The following is a 16,080-nucleotide window of genomic DNA, read 5'->3' as shown; positions in this document are numbered from 1 at the left end:
CAAAGTGTCGCTTTAGTGCCTTTGTGGCGATGGAAGTTTCTACTTTGATACCGATGAGGTTTATTTGTGATTTATGTGTTTTGTCCTGTCTTCCCTTGCTTTTCCTATCTCCCCTTTAGCGATGTCTCATTGTTGTTATATGGTCATCAATGGGTTTTTTATGATGTTTAGAATTACATTTGGCACCTACAACGCTAGAGTGTTAAATAAACCTGAAAAGGTCAGGTCCAGTATTATCTACATAAGTAAAAGTATCAATTGCTCTTATTCAGGAAATTCATTTTAAAGCCCCCAGTGTTCCCGCTTGTAAAAATTCATACTACCAAACTTGGTTTCATTGCCCACATCCTTCGACTAAGACTGGTGGGTGTCCATTGCCTTTCATAGATAATTTTCCACTGTGATTTTAGATTCTTTATATGATGCGGAAAGTCGTTCCTTATTTCTAAAAATTGCATTTGCTGATAAGAATCTAACAGTGGCTAAAGCTATTTTCCCAATCAAGGATTTCAACCTCTGTTTTGATCTGTTGCAGGACTCCTCTGCAGTTAGGTCATCTTTATCTAGAGAAATTTGTAGACTTAAAAGGGCCATGACGGACCTGCAGCTGGTTGTTTTATGGAGGATTTTACCTCGTATTACTATGGACATTAGTTTTTCTATGCTGCATCTAATAGTCATTCTAGGATAGATCACCCCTTTTTGTTACTCCATCTGCTAGAAAGGTCTTCAGTGCTCCATGGATCTTTTCTTATGGTTAGCTCCTGCTTCAGTATTGGGGTCCTTAGAAAAATCTGTGCTCCACCTAGAGTTCAGTAGAGACTTAATGACAATTTACGATTGATGAGGCATGTTCTTCAGCTACTAAAAAAGCTGTCAAGGAATTTGTGGCTAATCATGCACAAGACTATACCAGAGCTAAAATAAAATGGAAAGCGTTCAAATGAGTAGTGCGGGGCTTGTTCATTGCTCACGGGGCTAAACTGAAGAGACGGAGAACAGGTGAGCTTTCGGCCTTGTTCCGGACTTTAGCACAATTGGAAACTAGTAATGCACTACCTCCTTCTGATGGTACCGCAGGGGATATTGCTAACATTAAAACAAAAAATCTGCTCCATTTTAGATCAAAAATACATTTGTGCGCGAGACAAAATCCGGAAGTATAGTAACAAATACGGGAGATGGCTGTCTAGACCTATTCACCCCAGGGTCTTATCTTCTGTCTCTTAACTCTACCTCTAGGGGGAAAGTCTATTGAACTACAGATATTTTAAATCGGACTTTCGATCCTATTCTGGTCCGCCCCCTAAGCTCTCATCCAAAGAAGAGTTTGTCAGGTGAGGACTTCTCAACAGTGGAATTGGCTGTTGTAATTAAAGATCTTAAAGCCAGTGAGATCCCAGAGCCTGATAGATTTACTCCTAAATTTTAGCCCTTTTCTGAGTCAAGCCCTTTTGGCACACATTACAGTTTTGCCAAAGCCAGGCAAACACCCCCGGTATGTGGAAATTTCCGACCCATATACCCCAAAATACTAGCTTTACGGTTGAGACAACATACGTCATCCTTCATAGATAAGGAACATGTGGGGGTTTGTACCAGGATGTGAGGCACGAGATAATATGATTAAAACACTGTCCATGATTTCTCGGGCTCGGACCCAGAGAATCCCTCTTTGCCTTTTATCCATTGATGCTGAGAAGGCCTTCGATCGAGTGAGTTGGAGCTTCCTGGTGGCGACCATACAAAGTCTGGGGGATACATTTGTTTCTAGAGTTATGTCTCTTTACCATGGTCCTCGGGCACAAGTCGGATTAACGGATCTTTGTCAGATCCTTTTGAGATTAAAAATGGAACACCGCAAGGAAAAGTCCACTTTCACCCCTTCTTTACATCTTGGTCACTGAGGTATTGGTGAATGAGCTTCGAGACAATAACTATTAGGGGTATTCATATTGGGGGAAAACATCATAAGTTTGCTATATATGCTGATGACCTATTGATTATTCTCTCATCACCAAGGATTGAACTTCCAGTGATAATGAAGGAATTTGATTTGCTTGGCTCTTTAATTTCAAGGTCAACCTCCAGAAATCTGACATTCTTAATATTACATTACCCTCGACGGAGGTCTCTTTTTTGTGAGATGCCTTTGCTTTTCACTGGCAGTCCAGATCCTTGAAATATTTGTGAGTTGAGATTCCTGCAGACCGTGATGAGGTTTTTCTTCTTAACTATATTCCAATATTTTAGCAATTGAGGTTAGATTGGCGAAAGAGGGCCAAATTGCCCATGGTTTGGTAGGATCAAGGTTTTAAAAATGGATTCTTTGCCTAAGTTGTTATACATTTTCTGTACACTGCCTCGAGCATTGCCCAGTACCTTTCTTCTAAGTCTTAGACGTTTTGCCAGGGAATTTGTGCGGAGGGGTTGCACTCCACACCTACGTCATAATATTCTAATAAGGTCCAGCAGCACCGGTGAAGTGGTACTCCCAGATTTTACGTTATATCATAGACCATCAATAGGGACTTGAATATGATCTATCACTCCGAAACTAAACTACGGGTTAATATCGAACATAACTGTGCCCCTTTATCTTTGAAATCTGTGTTTTGATCGGATTGGCACTCGTTGTCCCACTCGAGCTCCTCTCATGTTTTGAAGGAAATTTTGAAGAAATGGTATAATCTGCTTCATACCCCTCAGGTTTTAACGCCCTTTTATTTCAATATATTTTTATTGAGAAAAGTTTTATAACATGTGAGCTTGACATGCAACCCGGCATAAAATATATAACATAAGAGTATGCGGCACGCAGGCCTTAAAGGAGACATAAAAACATATGGCAAGTACAATCTTAATCATATTTGTAAGCTTCTTGAACCTGGCCATATATGGCTTTATTAAAGGTCTACCTGCCTTATCCATGCCATACCTATTCAGGCATACCAGCGTTATCTATCAGGGGCAATTCTTTTGTTTTTGACAACTGATAAACAATAACACAAATAAACCAACAAAATAAAATAAAATAAAACAGGTGACCACCATTAGAGCCTAGTAAAGTCAGTATATGCATTAGTAAGCTCCTCTTCTGTGTATGAGATAGTGACCTATGTACAGAATAGGTCAGGTTAAGAGGGAGGGTGTCATATTATGGCTATACACGGGGCTCTTAGTAAAATCTACCCAACTCTTCCACGTATTTAGAAATTTTACATGTGTGCCACTCTCCCACCCCGCAAGTTCTTCCATTCTGAAGATTTGTCTAGTTTTTTCTAGCCATTGAGGGATTGTAGGCGGAGACTTAGAGTTCCAATTCATAGGGATGAGAAGTTTAGCTGCTGTCAGCAAGTGGGTTGCTAGAGAATGCTTAGATGGTCTAAACGAGATGTTAGGTAGCCATATCAGCACCAATTCGGGGGTAAGGCATATGTTCGCCCCACATATTACATTAATAAGTCTCCCAACCTCAGCCCAGAATTTCTGCAGGACTGAACAGTGATACCATAAATGTGAGATAGACCCCACCTCCACTCCACACCTCCAACACATTTCATCCGTAGTAAGCCTCCATTTATTGAGGATCTGAGGGGTTCTATACCATCTTGTCAATGTCTTAAAGGAATTCTCTTGGATCTTAACACAACGGGAAAAACCCTGCGAGTTGGACAAGACCACGGAGACTTCAGAAGGGGTAAAGGTGACAGACAGCTCCTTTTCCCATGCTATCATGTACCCAGGTTTAGCCGGAGACGCTAACTGTAGGAGTTTAGTATATATTTTAGAGAGGAGACCTTTAGGTAAATTGGGAAATATCAAATAATGTTCTAGCCAATTAATATCCCTTAGTGGTTGTGAAAACCTATCGCAGAATTCTCTACATACCCTATTGAAAGCAAATTCATGTATAAACTAGATGGGGGTAGGGTCTAGTGGGGTTAGTATGTCCGCTAGATTCGGTAGGGCTGATACATTTTGTAACGTAGGGTATATTGAGATTCGCTGTAGGTGGGACCAAGGAAAATGAATCAGGGTGACCTCTGCTTTCAGAAAGACCGGGAGGACCCCCAGAGGCATGAGAGGAGAGGGTCCTGTATCTGGCATCAATTTTGTGAAGAAGTGCTGCCCCACTTCCACCGTGCCCCTCAAAGTGTCACTCAGCTGACCTGTCCTTATCGGAACTAAGGACCACAGGTGTATGATCCTCTCCTTCCCAAGAATGTGTCGTTCGACATGGGTATGCGGCCCCACAGACTGCTGTGGGTGCACTAGCGACAGCCACCTAGCCAGGTGGATGGCTCTATAATATGTTTGAACATCTGGTAATCCGCATCCCCCCTGCTTTCTGCCCAGTCGCATTTGAGCATATGCCAGCCTAGGATGAGCAGCGTTCCATACAAACTTTGAGAATAAGCGATGTATTTGAGTAAAAAAGGATCTCGGGAGCCATATAGGAACAGTCTGCAACACATATAAAATTTGCGGCATTATATAGCATTTGAGAATATTCTTTCTTCCCATCCAAGAGACATACGGGATTTTCAAGCCCGCTAACCGCGAACTGATTTTCTTATATAGTGTTTTATAGTTATACTCAAACAACTTAGAAGGGTCTGAAGAGATGCGGACCCCCAGGTATGTTATGTCCGTTGAGTTCCATGTGAATGGTGTGGACAGTTTAAGACGCTGGATTTTTGACTTTGGCGCCGTAATGTTTAGGGCCACTGATTTCCCTAGATTAATCTTAAAATTGGAAGCTTTTCCAAATTCCTCCAGAATCGCAAGGATTGCTGGAAAAGCCTGGAATGGGTTTGATATAAATAGAAGGAGGTCGTCTGCAAATGCTGCCGTTGAATGCGTTACGTCCCCAATCTTAAGGCCCTGAACTTCTCGGGACTGAATGAATTTCTGGATTAGGGGTTCTATGGTCAGTACAAATGGAGATGGGGACAACGGGCAGCCCTGTCGTGTTCCATTGTAAATATCAAAGGGTGATGAGAGGGCCCCATTTATTTTGATCCTAGCGGATGGCTGATGGTAAAGCGTGAGAATGGCTCTGACAAAGACGGGAGGAAACCCAAATCTAATGAGTCGCTGTCATAAAGTCCCATGCCACGCGATCGAACGCCTTTTCTGCATCCGTACTTAGAAGGACTAGTGGGATCTTGTGTTTTTGTGCCCAGAAGATCGCGTTAATTACCCTGGTAGTGTTAAATCTCCCTTCTCTTTGCGGTACAAATCCTGTCTGTTCAGGGTTAATTAATTTAGGGAGTAATAAATTTATGCGGTGTGCCAGTAACTTCGCCCACCATTTTACATCTGTGTTCAGAAGGGAGATTGGCCTGTAGCTACTACAAATCATAGGGTCCTTACCTTCTTTTGGGATAACTGTGATATGCGCATCAAGCATTCGTTTGGAGAGATCCTCCCCCTCCAGTGAAGAATTGCTCAGCTTCACAAAGTGTGGCAACAAGGTTGCAGCAAATGTTTTATAATAAAATATTGGGAATCCATCGGGTCCAGGACTCTTACCACTAGGTATAGAGGCTAGCACTTCTCTAACTTCTTGTTCTGTAAAAGGGGCTATCAACCCTTCCAAATCACCCTCCCCAATTTTAGGTAAGGAGATTGAGTTAAGGAAAGAATCAATAGTGGCAGCACGATCTCCCATATGTGATGTTGGACCACCCGTCTCCAGGTTATAGAGAGAGGAGTAGAATTTGTGAAACTCAGCCGCAATCTCTTCAGTGGACAGGACTACCCCTCCTTTTTCTGTTTTCAGTTTGGTAATAAGATTTCTCGTTTTGTTTTTTTAAGAAGTCCTGACATAATTTTAGACCCTTTATCTCCGTGAGCGTAATATTTAAATTTACATCGCTGGAGAGCTTTGGCTGCTTTAACATTCAGGAGATCCCTGAGATCGTTTTTCAGTTTCACGAGTTCAGATTGAGATTTCTGTATGGCCGATTGTTTTCTAAGTGTTTCTAAGGCTGAAATTCTGTTCAATAGGGAGTTCACTGTGGCCTCTTTGGCTTTTTTAATTCTAGAGCCTAGTGCAAGAAACTCGCCTCTAATACAGGCTTTGTGAGCCTCCCATACGATCGATACAGGGGTCCCCGGAATATCATTAAAGTGAAAATACTCCTGGAGTTTACTTTCTATCCTCAAGATATCCTCTGGCGAGCTCAGTAACGTTTCATTTAATGACCAATTCAGAGTTTTCCTGGGAAGGGACGAAATGGATAAGGACATAGAGACTAGTGCGTGGTCAGATATTAATATGGACCCTATATCTAAGGCAGTAACTTCACCAAGGTGCCTATTAGAGATATACATGCGGTCTAATCTGTGGTAAGTCCTATGTACTGTGGAGTAGTATGTGAAATCTTTCGTGTCAGGATGTGTTGCTCTCCAAGCATCGACTAGCGAGAGGTCAGCTAACGCACTCTTCATTGTCCTAAGTGCATTGTTGGGTATAGCCGAAGATTTAGAGGTAGTATCCAATTTATAATCCAACACACAGACCAGGATTCCTTCTTTAAAAGTTTGTATCTTATTTAACATGCTGGCTAACCATTTAGCTTGGTTTCTGTTAGGGGCATAAATATTTGCTAAAGTAATCATAGTATTCCCTATGGTTCCTTTAATGAAAACATATCTAGCAGCTGGGTCGATTTGCTGAGCCAATAAGGTAAATGGAACTGATCTACCAATAGCAATGCTAACTCCCCGTGATGCTGAGGAGTGTGTGCTATGGAACCACTGTGAGAATGAGGTGTGAGTGAGAGAGGGGGTGTGTGTGTGTGTGTGTGTGTGTGTCGGAAATGGGTTTCTTGCAGAAACAGGATGTCTGAGCGAGCTTTCTTAGTTATAGCAAATACTTGGCTGCGTTTTTGAGGAGTATTAAGCCCTCTTGCATTTAATGAGACAATATTAACCTCAGCCATATGTACCTACGTCTAATGGAGGGATGAAAATGTATAAGAGCCCACCATGTGTCACCTTAACTCCAAACTTAACACAAGTTGTATGAATAAACAAAACATTACAGATGTTGTAATCTTTTCCACATAAGAACCAAGTAGAAAGGTCTGGGATCAAACAGGTCCCTGATCCCATGGGTATGAAATTAGTTCTGGATACGATTAAGCATATTACCGTATACAGATACACAATACAGAATGGGTTTAACCATTTCAATTTGAAAGAAGACAGGAACATAAAAAAGAACCAATAGAACAGAAAGAGACGCACTCTTTGTTAATAGCTACAAATATCTGATAGTACCACTTTTAACAGAACTCTGAAAGGATACACAAGAGGCTTGTTGTAAGCCACCGATTACACCTCGACGATTCCTCTACTGCGAAAGGAAAAAGGCCCATTCCTGGCAAATACCCCTACAAAGCCAATTTCCTGATTTCCAAGTCCCGAAAATTATGCGATTCAGGTGGGAGTCATCCTCGGGGACTTCACCTTGGTTTGTAGGTTCCACTTCTCTAGGGGCGGTAATTCCGGGAATGCCGCAGGTAAATGAACCGGCAGCCACGATGGTATGTCCAGCGGGGTGACCCGTAGCACAGTCCAGATTTTGTGTAGATCTTCCGGTTGCTTTATCACTATGGGTTTACCATTATCCATCACAGAAAGTCCAAAGGGATACAACCATCTGTAGGGAATGTGACGTTCTCTCAAAATATCTGTAAGCGGTTTCAATATTCGCCTTTTGTTTAGAGTGCTTGCCGCTACGTCTTGAAAGAACAAAATTTTGGAGTTGTCGTAGTAGATTCCTTGAGAGTCCCTGGCTCTCTGTAAAAGGGCAGCTGTGTCGACAAAACTCAAAAGCCCGCATACCACATCTCTCGGAGGCTCTCCCGGTGCAGGCTTAGGCCTAAGTGCTCTGTGTATACGCTCGATAACCACTTGGGAGGCTCGATCCACCCCCAGTAGATCTGCGAAAATTGATGCGGCTGCTGCTCTCAAAGCCTCCGATGCCACACTTTCCGGCATCCCCCTTAGCCTAATATTCTTCCTCCTGTTGCGGTTCTCCTGATCTTCAAGCTGAAGAAATGCAGAGTTTAGATGTTCCTGTTGGGAGATAACCGTCTGTTGTGTCACTGCACTGTGGGACAATAAAGCAGTATGAGCATTTTCCAGCTCCTCTACTCTGTGGCCGATGTGTTTTACATCTGTTTTGATATCAGAGAGTTCTTTCAGCACTGGAGATAAGGCTTGAGCTAAACATTTTTTGAGAAAAGCTCTAGAAATATGGCATGCATCCGATTCATCATATGTAGTAGGCTGAGCTGTAGTGCTCTCTCTATCCGAATCCCCATCCTGTGACATTTCAGTATCATCTTCTTGTGCGGATAGGTGACTCCCAGTTAAAGAGGAAGCAGCGTGCTTTTTGTTAAAGAAACGATCCACTTCATGTTGATTTTTGTGCTTTTTAGGCGTGTGATGAGCAGCATCTTTGAGCTTTTCTTTGCCCGTTTTCACCATCTTGTATTAGTTTTGTGGTACTAAAGAAAAAAATAGAGTGCGTGTCTCTTCAATGGTAGTTACATGTAGCTCATTAAGAACAGCGCTTACAGCTTCCCAACTACCTCCCTAGCAATGGTGGAGGGAGGAAGAGGGGGTCGCCTAGCAAAAAATTTGTGGTGGAAGTCCAAGTGACTACACTGTATGTCAGATCAGTAATAAAGCTTGTTCACTAGGTAAATTCCCAGCGGTGAAAAAATTAGAGCGTTGCTCTCATAAGTAATGTGATAATATGAAGTGAAGTGAAGCTTGGGGGTATAAGTGGCACTTTCTCTGAAGTCCTTGGACGCTGGTCTGCAGGTTTCCAGCCTGGGCCTAGTCTCCTCAGACTTCACAGTAAGGATCAAACTGCCCCTGGGATTCAGACCGGTAAGCGTAGTGTGAGTCTATATAGCAGAACGGCACTTGGGTCTCCCAGGCAGCTGTAACTGCTTAGTGTGTATTCCCCGGTACCTGCTATTGCTCCTCTGGTCTCTTCGATCCGTCCCGCCGGCTGTCTCGCCCGAAATCTAGGCCCCGGATTGACACGAGGCAAGGCCTCACTTGATCCTCCCCCTGGAGTCGCAGCCAGAACCCCGAAGATAGTTCCTCAAATGCCTGGACGGCGCTGCGGCGGTAGGAAGGGAGTGTCAGCTCAATCAGAGCAATATGTTTCTGCTACTCCTCCTCTTCTTTTCTCTCCGATCCTTCCTGCCGGTCGTCTCGCCGGAAATCGAGGCCCCGGTCGACCACGAGGCCAGGCCTCACTAGCTTGTCCCTCCGGTATCTCTGCGAAATCGCCCAAAAACGATTCCACAAGTGCCCGGTCGTCTCCGCGGCAGTAGGGAGAGGAGATGAGGTAATTACGAGCAATTTAGTTCAGCGGGTAGAGCAAAATAGATCCTATGTCGGCGGAGCTCACCAGAGTTGCGACCGTTCACTGCAGCGTCCAAGCCACGCCCCCCGGTTTTAACGCCCTTTTGTCCCTTAACCCTGTTTTCTGGAAAACCCAAGTTTCCGTTTTGCTTGAAGGTCAATAAAATTTTGGGCCTCGCCATGGCAGATGGGCCTCAAATTAGACATGTTCTAGCAGATGGTGCGATAAAACCTCTTGGACTCTTTTTTGCCTTAATGGTGCAATTCCACCTACAGCTTGGTATCAATATAACCAGTCTCAGGCCATTGGGACTTTTGCTCAACGTAATTCCTTCGTATTTAGAGATCTCACTGCCTTTAAATCTTTATGCATGTGGCAACTAAGCACCTTCTTGTAACTTATCCATGTTATACGGATTGCTCTTGGATAAAGTTGCCAACATGGACTCACTTTCTTTTCAGAGAGCTTAGGAGGTGGAGTTGGGTCAGACCATATCTGGTGAGGGTTGGACTAAGATATTGGAGTTTTCTAAATTACAGGAGACCAGTTCTAAGATTTTGTCCAGATGGCACAGGCCCTATAGATTCTTTCTATCAGTATCTATGGGTCTATGGAGAATATCTGGTGGCGTTACCCTGGAATTAGCACCTTTTGGTAATATGTTTTTGCGCTCTACTACAAGCTTATGCCTACTAGTGTTGTTGCTTGGCCAGAAGTGGTCCTCCTTTCCTCGGTCGCCTAAGCTCATTCAGGAAGGTATTCTTAGACACTTTGATATGGCTGCCAGGTTGATGAGACCCAAATTATGGAAGTTGCAAACCTCACCGACTAAGGTTCAATGGGCCGATACCTTGAACTATATAATAAGAATGGAACGAATGATGGCTGCTGAGTCAGTCCACTCTTACCAATTTGAATTACGATGGCTGCCCGTGTCTCAATTTAGAGATTCTCCTGAATTTAGCTCTTGGCTACCCTCTTCTTAATGAGTCAATCCCAAAATGGTTTGATTTCTTTTCAACATCGCTCCACTTTCCCTTGTTCATACTTCCCTCCATGTTTTTCCCCCTTCTGTATTTCAGTCTTTGTTTTGTATCATTCTGTACATTTTTGTTTGTCGGTCTTATCCCTTTTGTTCTTTACATGCATTGGGTGCATGTATTACTGATGTTAACCCCTAGGCACACCAGGACGCAACTGTACGTCCATGTGGCCAGTGTCTATATGGCACAGGGACGTACAGTTACTGCGTGGTTCCCGCTGCACACTGTCGGCGACAGTGTGCACAGGGAATCGGGAAGCCAGCTGTCCCTTACAGCTGACACTCCACTGTACGCCGATCAGCGGCTTATTTCCGCTGTATCCGGCAATTAACCCCTTCATTGCGGTGATCGATTGCAATTACTGCAGTCAGGGGTTTCTAGCTCATCGGCAGACCTCACGATGAAATCGTGAGGTTTGCAGATAGCTAGCATGGCGATCGGAGGCCAAGTAATGGCATCCGTGTCTGCCATGTACGGAAGCCTATCAGGATCAGCCTCCTGATAGACTTCCTGTCAGAGCGACAGGACGTCGGCGACAGTGTGCATCGAGAACCGGGAGGTCAGCTGTCCCTGACAGCTGACACTCCACTAGTTGCCGATCAGCGGCTCATTGCCGCTGATTTCGGCAATTAATCCGTTACATGCGGGGCTCGATTGCGATCTCCGCATGTACAGTATTTGTAGCACATCAGCAGCCCCCATGCAATTGTGGGGGCTGCTGATGCTTGTGATGGCTCCCGTGGGCCAGCCAACGGCCCCCGAGTCTGCCATGTATGCAAGCCTATGAGGATCAGCCTCTGGCTGGTCCTCGTAGACTAACTGTCAGAGTGACTGTGACGTCACACTGACCGTTGGAATACGTTACACTACGAAGGTAGTGTAATGTATTCTAGCAGTGATCAGAACTCCAGGTAAAAAAAGAAAGTGTAAAAAGTAAATAAAAATATTTTACAAAAGTGTAAAAATGAAATTTTTTTTTTTCCTATAAGTCAATTATTATAGCAAAAAAATGAAACCGTTAAAAAACAGTACACATATTTGGTATCACCGCGTTCGTAACGACCCAAACTATAAATGTTATTTTTACCGCACGGTGAACGCCGCAAAAAAAACAAACTAAAAACAATGCCAGAATCACTATTTTTTTGGTCACCACCCCTCCCAAAATATAGAATAAAAAGTGATCAAAAAGTCACGTTCCCAGAAAATAGTACCAATAAAAACTACAACCCGTCCCGCAAAAAACAAGCCCTTACACCGCTTTTTTGACTGAAAAATAAAAAAACAGAAAATAAATTATTTTATAAAGAAGTGGTTTTATTGTGCAAACACTGCAAAACATAAAAAAACTATATACATATGGTATCGCCGTAATCGTACCGACCCGCAGAATAAAGTAAAATTGTCATTTATAGTGCATTATGAACGCCGTAAGAAATAAAGAATTGAAAACGCCAAAATCACTGTTTTTGGCCACCAAAGCTCTAAATAAAATGTAATAAAAAGTGATAAAAAATTAGCATCTACCAAAAAATGGTACCAATAAAAACTACAGCTCATCCTCCCAAAAATAAGCCCTCACACCGCTCAATTCATGGAAAAATAAAAAAGTTATGGCGTTTGGAAGGCGGGGAGTGAAAAACTAAAATGGAATAGCAAAAAAGGATCAGTCCTGCAAAGGTTAATTATTTTCTATTAAAAAATAAATTATTACCACATGTGGGGTATTGTCATACTTGGGAGAGATTGCGTTACAAATTTAGGGCGACTTTTTCTCCTTTATCCCTTGTGACAATGAAAAAATTCAACATTTTAGTGGACAAAAATGTTTATATTCATTTTCATGGCCTAATTCTACTAAATTCTGCAAAAGACCTGTGTGGTATAAATGCTTACTAAACAGCTAGAAAAATTCCTTGAGGTGTCTAGTTTCCAAAATGGGGTCACTTTTGGGGTGTTTCCACTATTTTGTTCCCTCCAGGGGGTTGCAATTGCGACATGGCACTGAAAACCAATCCAGCAAAATCTGCGCTCCAAAATCCAAATGGCGCTCCCTCACTTCTGAGCTCTGCCGTGGGTCCAAACAGCAGTTTATTACCACATATGGGGTATTTCCGTTATCGGGAGAAGATGCTTTACAAATATTGGGGTGAATTTTCTTCTTTATTCCTTGTAAATATTAAAAATGTCTATGTAATTTCAGAAAAAAAGTAGATTTTCATTTTCACAGACTAACTCTAATAAATATAGCAAAATAGCTGTGGGGTCAAAGTGCTAACTATACCCCTAGATAAATTCCTTGAGGGGTCTAGTTTCCAAAATGGGGTCACTTTTGGGGAGTTTCCACTGTTTTGGCACAAGACCTCTTCAAACTCGACATGGTGCCTAAAATATAATCTAAAAATAAGCAGGCCCCAAAATCCACTAGGTGCTCCTTTGCTTCTGAGGCCGGTGTTTCGGTCCATTAGGGCACTAGGGCCACATGTGGGATATTCCTAAAAACTGCAGGACCTGGGCAATAAATATTGAGTTGCGTTTCTCAGGTTCAACCTTCTATGTTACACAGTTGTTTTTATTACAAATGAATTTCGGCAAAAAAAGAGAAATTTGTAAATTTCCCCTCTACTTTGCTTTATTTCCTGTGAAACGCCTAAAGGGTTAAAATACTTGTTTTGAATACTTTGAGGGGTGCAGTTTTTAAAATGAGGTAATTTATTGGCGTATTCTAATATATAAGGCCCTCAAAACCACTTCAGAACTGAACTGGCCCCTGTAAAAATATCCTTTTGAAATTTTCTTGAAAATGTGAGAAATTGCTGCTAAAGTTCTAAGCCTTGTAACGTCCTAGAAAAATAAAAGGATGTTCAAAAAACGATGCAAATATAAAGTACACATATGGGAAATGGTAACTAGTGACTATTTTGTGTGGTATTACTATCGGTTTTACAAGCGGATACATTTAAATTTAGAAAAATGCTAATTTTTGCACATTTTCTCTAAATGTTGGTGTTTTTCACGAACACATATTGAATTTATGAACCAAATTTTTCCACTATCATAAAGTACAATATGTCACGAGAAAACAATCTCAGAATCGCTTGGCTAGGTAAAAGCATTCCGGAGTTACTACCACATAAAGTGACATGTCAGATTTGAAAAAAATCGGCTGTGCCACAAGGCCAAAACAGGCTGCGTCCTAAAGGGGTTAATACTCTGTCAGATGTGTTTTTATTGATATACTGGATTGTACAACCTTGTATTTCTGCTGTTCCTTCACAGTTGTATTATAATGCTAAGGCTATGATTTTGAGGAGTTTCTTTTTCTAATCTGAAAAAAAAAATTGGTTTGATAATAAAAATAAAAAGGTTAATACTTACCCAGGTGCGTGGTTATAGCGACGCGCTCCTTTGTTCTGAGCACAGCCCGGCCTCCTGGACTTAAGTTACATCCCATGTGAATACTGCAGAAAATCAAAGGCTGCAGCAGTCACATGTACTGCAGCGTCATCCAAGGAGGCCAGGATGCACAGAGAACAGTGGGACGCAACGCTATAACAACGCCCTGGTCTAAGTATTAACCTTTTTTTTTTTCTTAGCACTTTTTCGGGCAGAATTCCCTACGAGTTCCAGGATCTATATGCGGTGCACTTTTACGCAGATCACCCACCCTGTTGTGTCCTTAAACTTAAAAATTCGGACTCCTAACACTCTCTCTGGGTGGAATTAGAATCTGCTCTATAACAGCCATTTTATTTTTCTGCTTTTATGTGGTCCTCCATTCCCCTACCAACACAACGTAAACAAATCTCCATTATTAGTCACCGTTTCTTTTATATGAAGAACATTATTTACATTTAATTCAAGTTTTATTTGCTAAGCCAACCATCTTAACAGGCTTAGAACCTACTTATTTCCAGTGATGGAGACTAAACAATAAGACCACAGCATGTTAGGAGCATTCTTCATTTTCTCCAAATTTATCTCATCCCCAGACCCAACCACTGTTATATTCCGAATGATAAAAGACAAATAAATTGTTACAATAGATTGTCAATAGACACGGATGTTGAGGAACAGACAACTTTCCCTTCATAACCAACATAAAAACCAAAAATGTACTCTTCTTCTAAGGGGAAAACAGCTATTATTAAGGGCAATACAATTTGTATTTAGTTAGGAATCGGAGAAGAAAACATTTTAGACAGATACCTGCGGGATTTGGGGGTGTTTCTCGGATAGTATGCAGAACTTTCATGTCTCTTATATTGTGAATGTACAGAGATTCTTCAAGACATACAATCAGCCTCTGGGGGGTAACAAGATGCAGAAGAAAATGGTCAATGATATAGTTATGGAGCTCATAAAATAAATATTTTTCATTTAAATGTTACGGTATGTTCACACTGAGTTTTTCGGCGAGTTTTTTGACGCGGAAAGCGCACCGCAAAGCTCTCCAAAAACCGTCCGAAAATGCCTACTATTGATTTCAATGTGAGGCGAGGCGGTTTTCTCCCGCGAGAAAGAATGGACATGCCCTATCTTCGCGCGAATACGCCTCTGACCTCCCATTGACATCAATGAGAGGCAGAGAAAGCGTATTTCGCACTATTTTATGCCAGTGGCGCTCAATGGCCGCGGGCAAAAAAAACCTTCCAAACTGAATTTTGAGGCAGATTTTCGGCCTGCAAAAAACTCTGTGTGAACCCGGCCTTAGGGAAAAAAAAAAATAAAATTTAATAAATGAAAAAAAATTAAGTATGCAACTTAAAGAGGCTCTGTCACCAGATTCTGCAACCCCCATCTGCTATTGCAGCAGATCGGCGCTGCAATGTAGATTACAGTAACGTTTTTATTTTTAAAAAACGAGCATTTTTGGCCAAGTTATGACCATTTTTGTATTTATGCAAATGAGGCTTGCAAAAGTCCAAGTGGGCGTGTATTATGTGCGTACATCAGGGCGTTTTTACTACTTTTACTAGCTGGGCGTTCTGACGAGAAGTATCATCCACTTCTCTTCAGAACGCCCAGCTTCTGGCAGTGCAGACACAGCCGTGTTCTCGAGAGATCACGCTGTGTCGTCACTCACAGGTCCTGCATCGTGTCGGACGAGCGAGGACAGATCGGCACCAGAGGCTACAGTTGATTCTGCAGCAGCATCGGCGTTTGCAGGTAAGTCGATGTAGCTACTTACCTGCAAACGCTGATGCTGCTGCAGAATCAACTGTAGCCTCTGGTGCCGATGTGGCCGACACGATGCAGGACCTGTGAGTGACAACACAGCGTGATCTCTCGAGAACACGGCTGTGTCTGCACTGCCAGAAGCTGGGCGTTCTGACGAGAAGTATCATCCACTTCTCTTTAGAACGCCCAGCTAGTAAAAGTAGTAAAAACGCCCCGATGTACGCACATAATACACGCCCACTTGGACTTTTACTTTAAACACGCCCACTTGGACTTTTGCAAGCCTCATTTGCATAAATACAAAAATGGTCATAACTTGGCCAAAAATGCTGGTTTTTTAAAAATAAAAACGTTACTGTAATCTACATTGCAGCGCCTATCTGCTGCAATAGCAGATAGGGGCTGCAAAATCTGGTGACAGAGCCTCTTTAACGAGGTTGGCCACTTTATTCC

General features: G+C 42.4%; 1 protein-coding gene across 1 annotated transcript in view; it reads right to left on the bottom strand.

The window, feature by feature from the left end:
* The window catches only part of WIPI2 (WD repeat domain, phosphoinositide interacting 2), a 78,314-nt gene extending 63,565 nt beyond the window's left edge, over window positions 1–14,749 (bottom strand). The window contains exon 1 of the mRNA XM_075829964.1: window positions 14,656–14,749. Coding sequence (XP_075686079.1) covers window positions 14,656–14,701 — 46 coding nt within the window. The 5' untranslated portion in view covers window positions 14,702–14,749. The remainder of the gene's footprint in view (window positions 1–14,655) is intronic.
* Window positions 14,750–16,080: the final 1,331 nt, after the last annotated feature.

The sequence above is a fragment of the Rhinoderma darwinii genome, chromosome 6 (genome assembly GCF_050947455.1).
Source record: "Rhinoderma darwinii isolate aRhiDar2 chromosome 6, aRhiDar2.hap1, whole genome shotgun sequence".
Classification (NCBI taxonomy): domain Eukaryota; kingdom Metazoa; phylum Chordata; class Amphibia; order Anura; family Rhinodermatidae; genus Rhinoderma; species Rhinoderma darwinii.
This window is presented reverse-complemented; position numbering and strand designations above follow the sequence as displayed.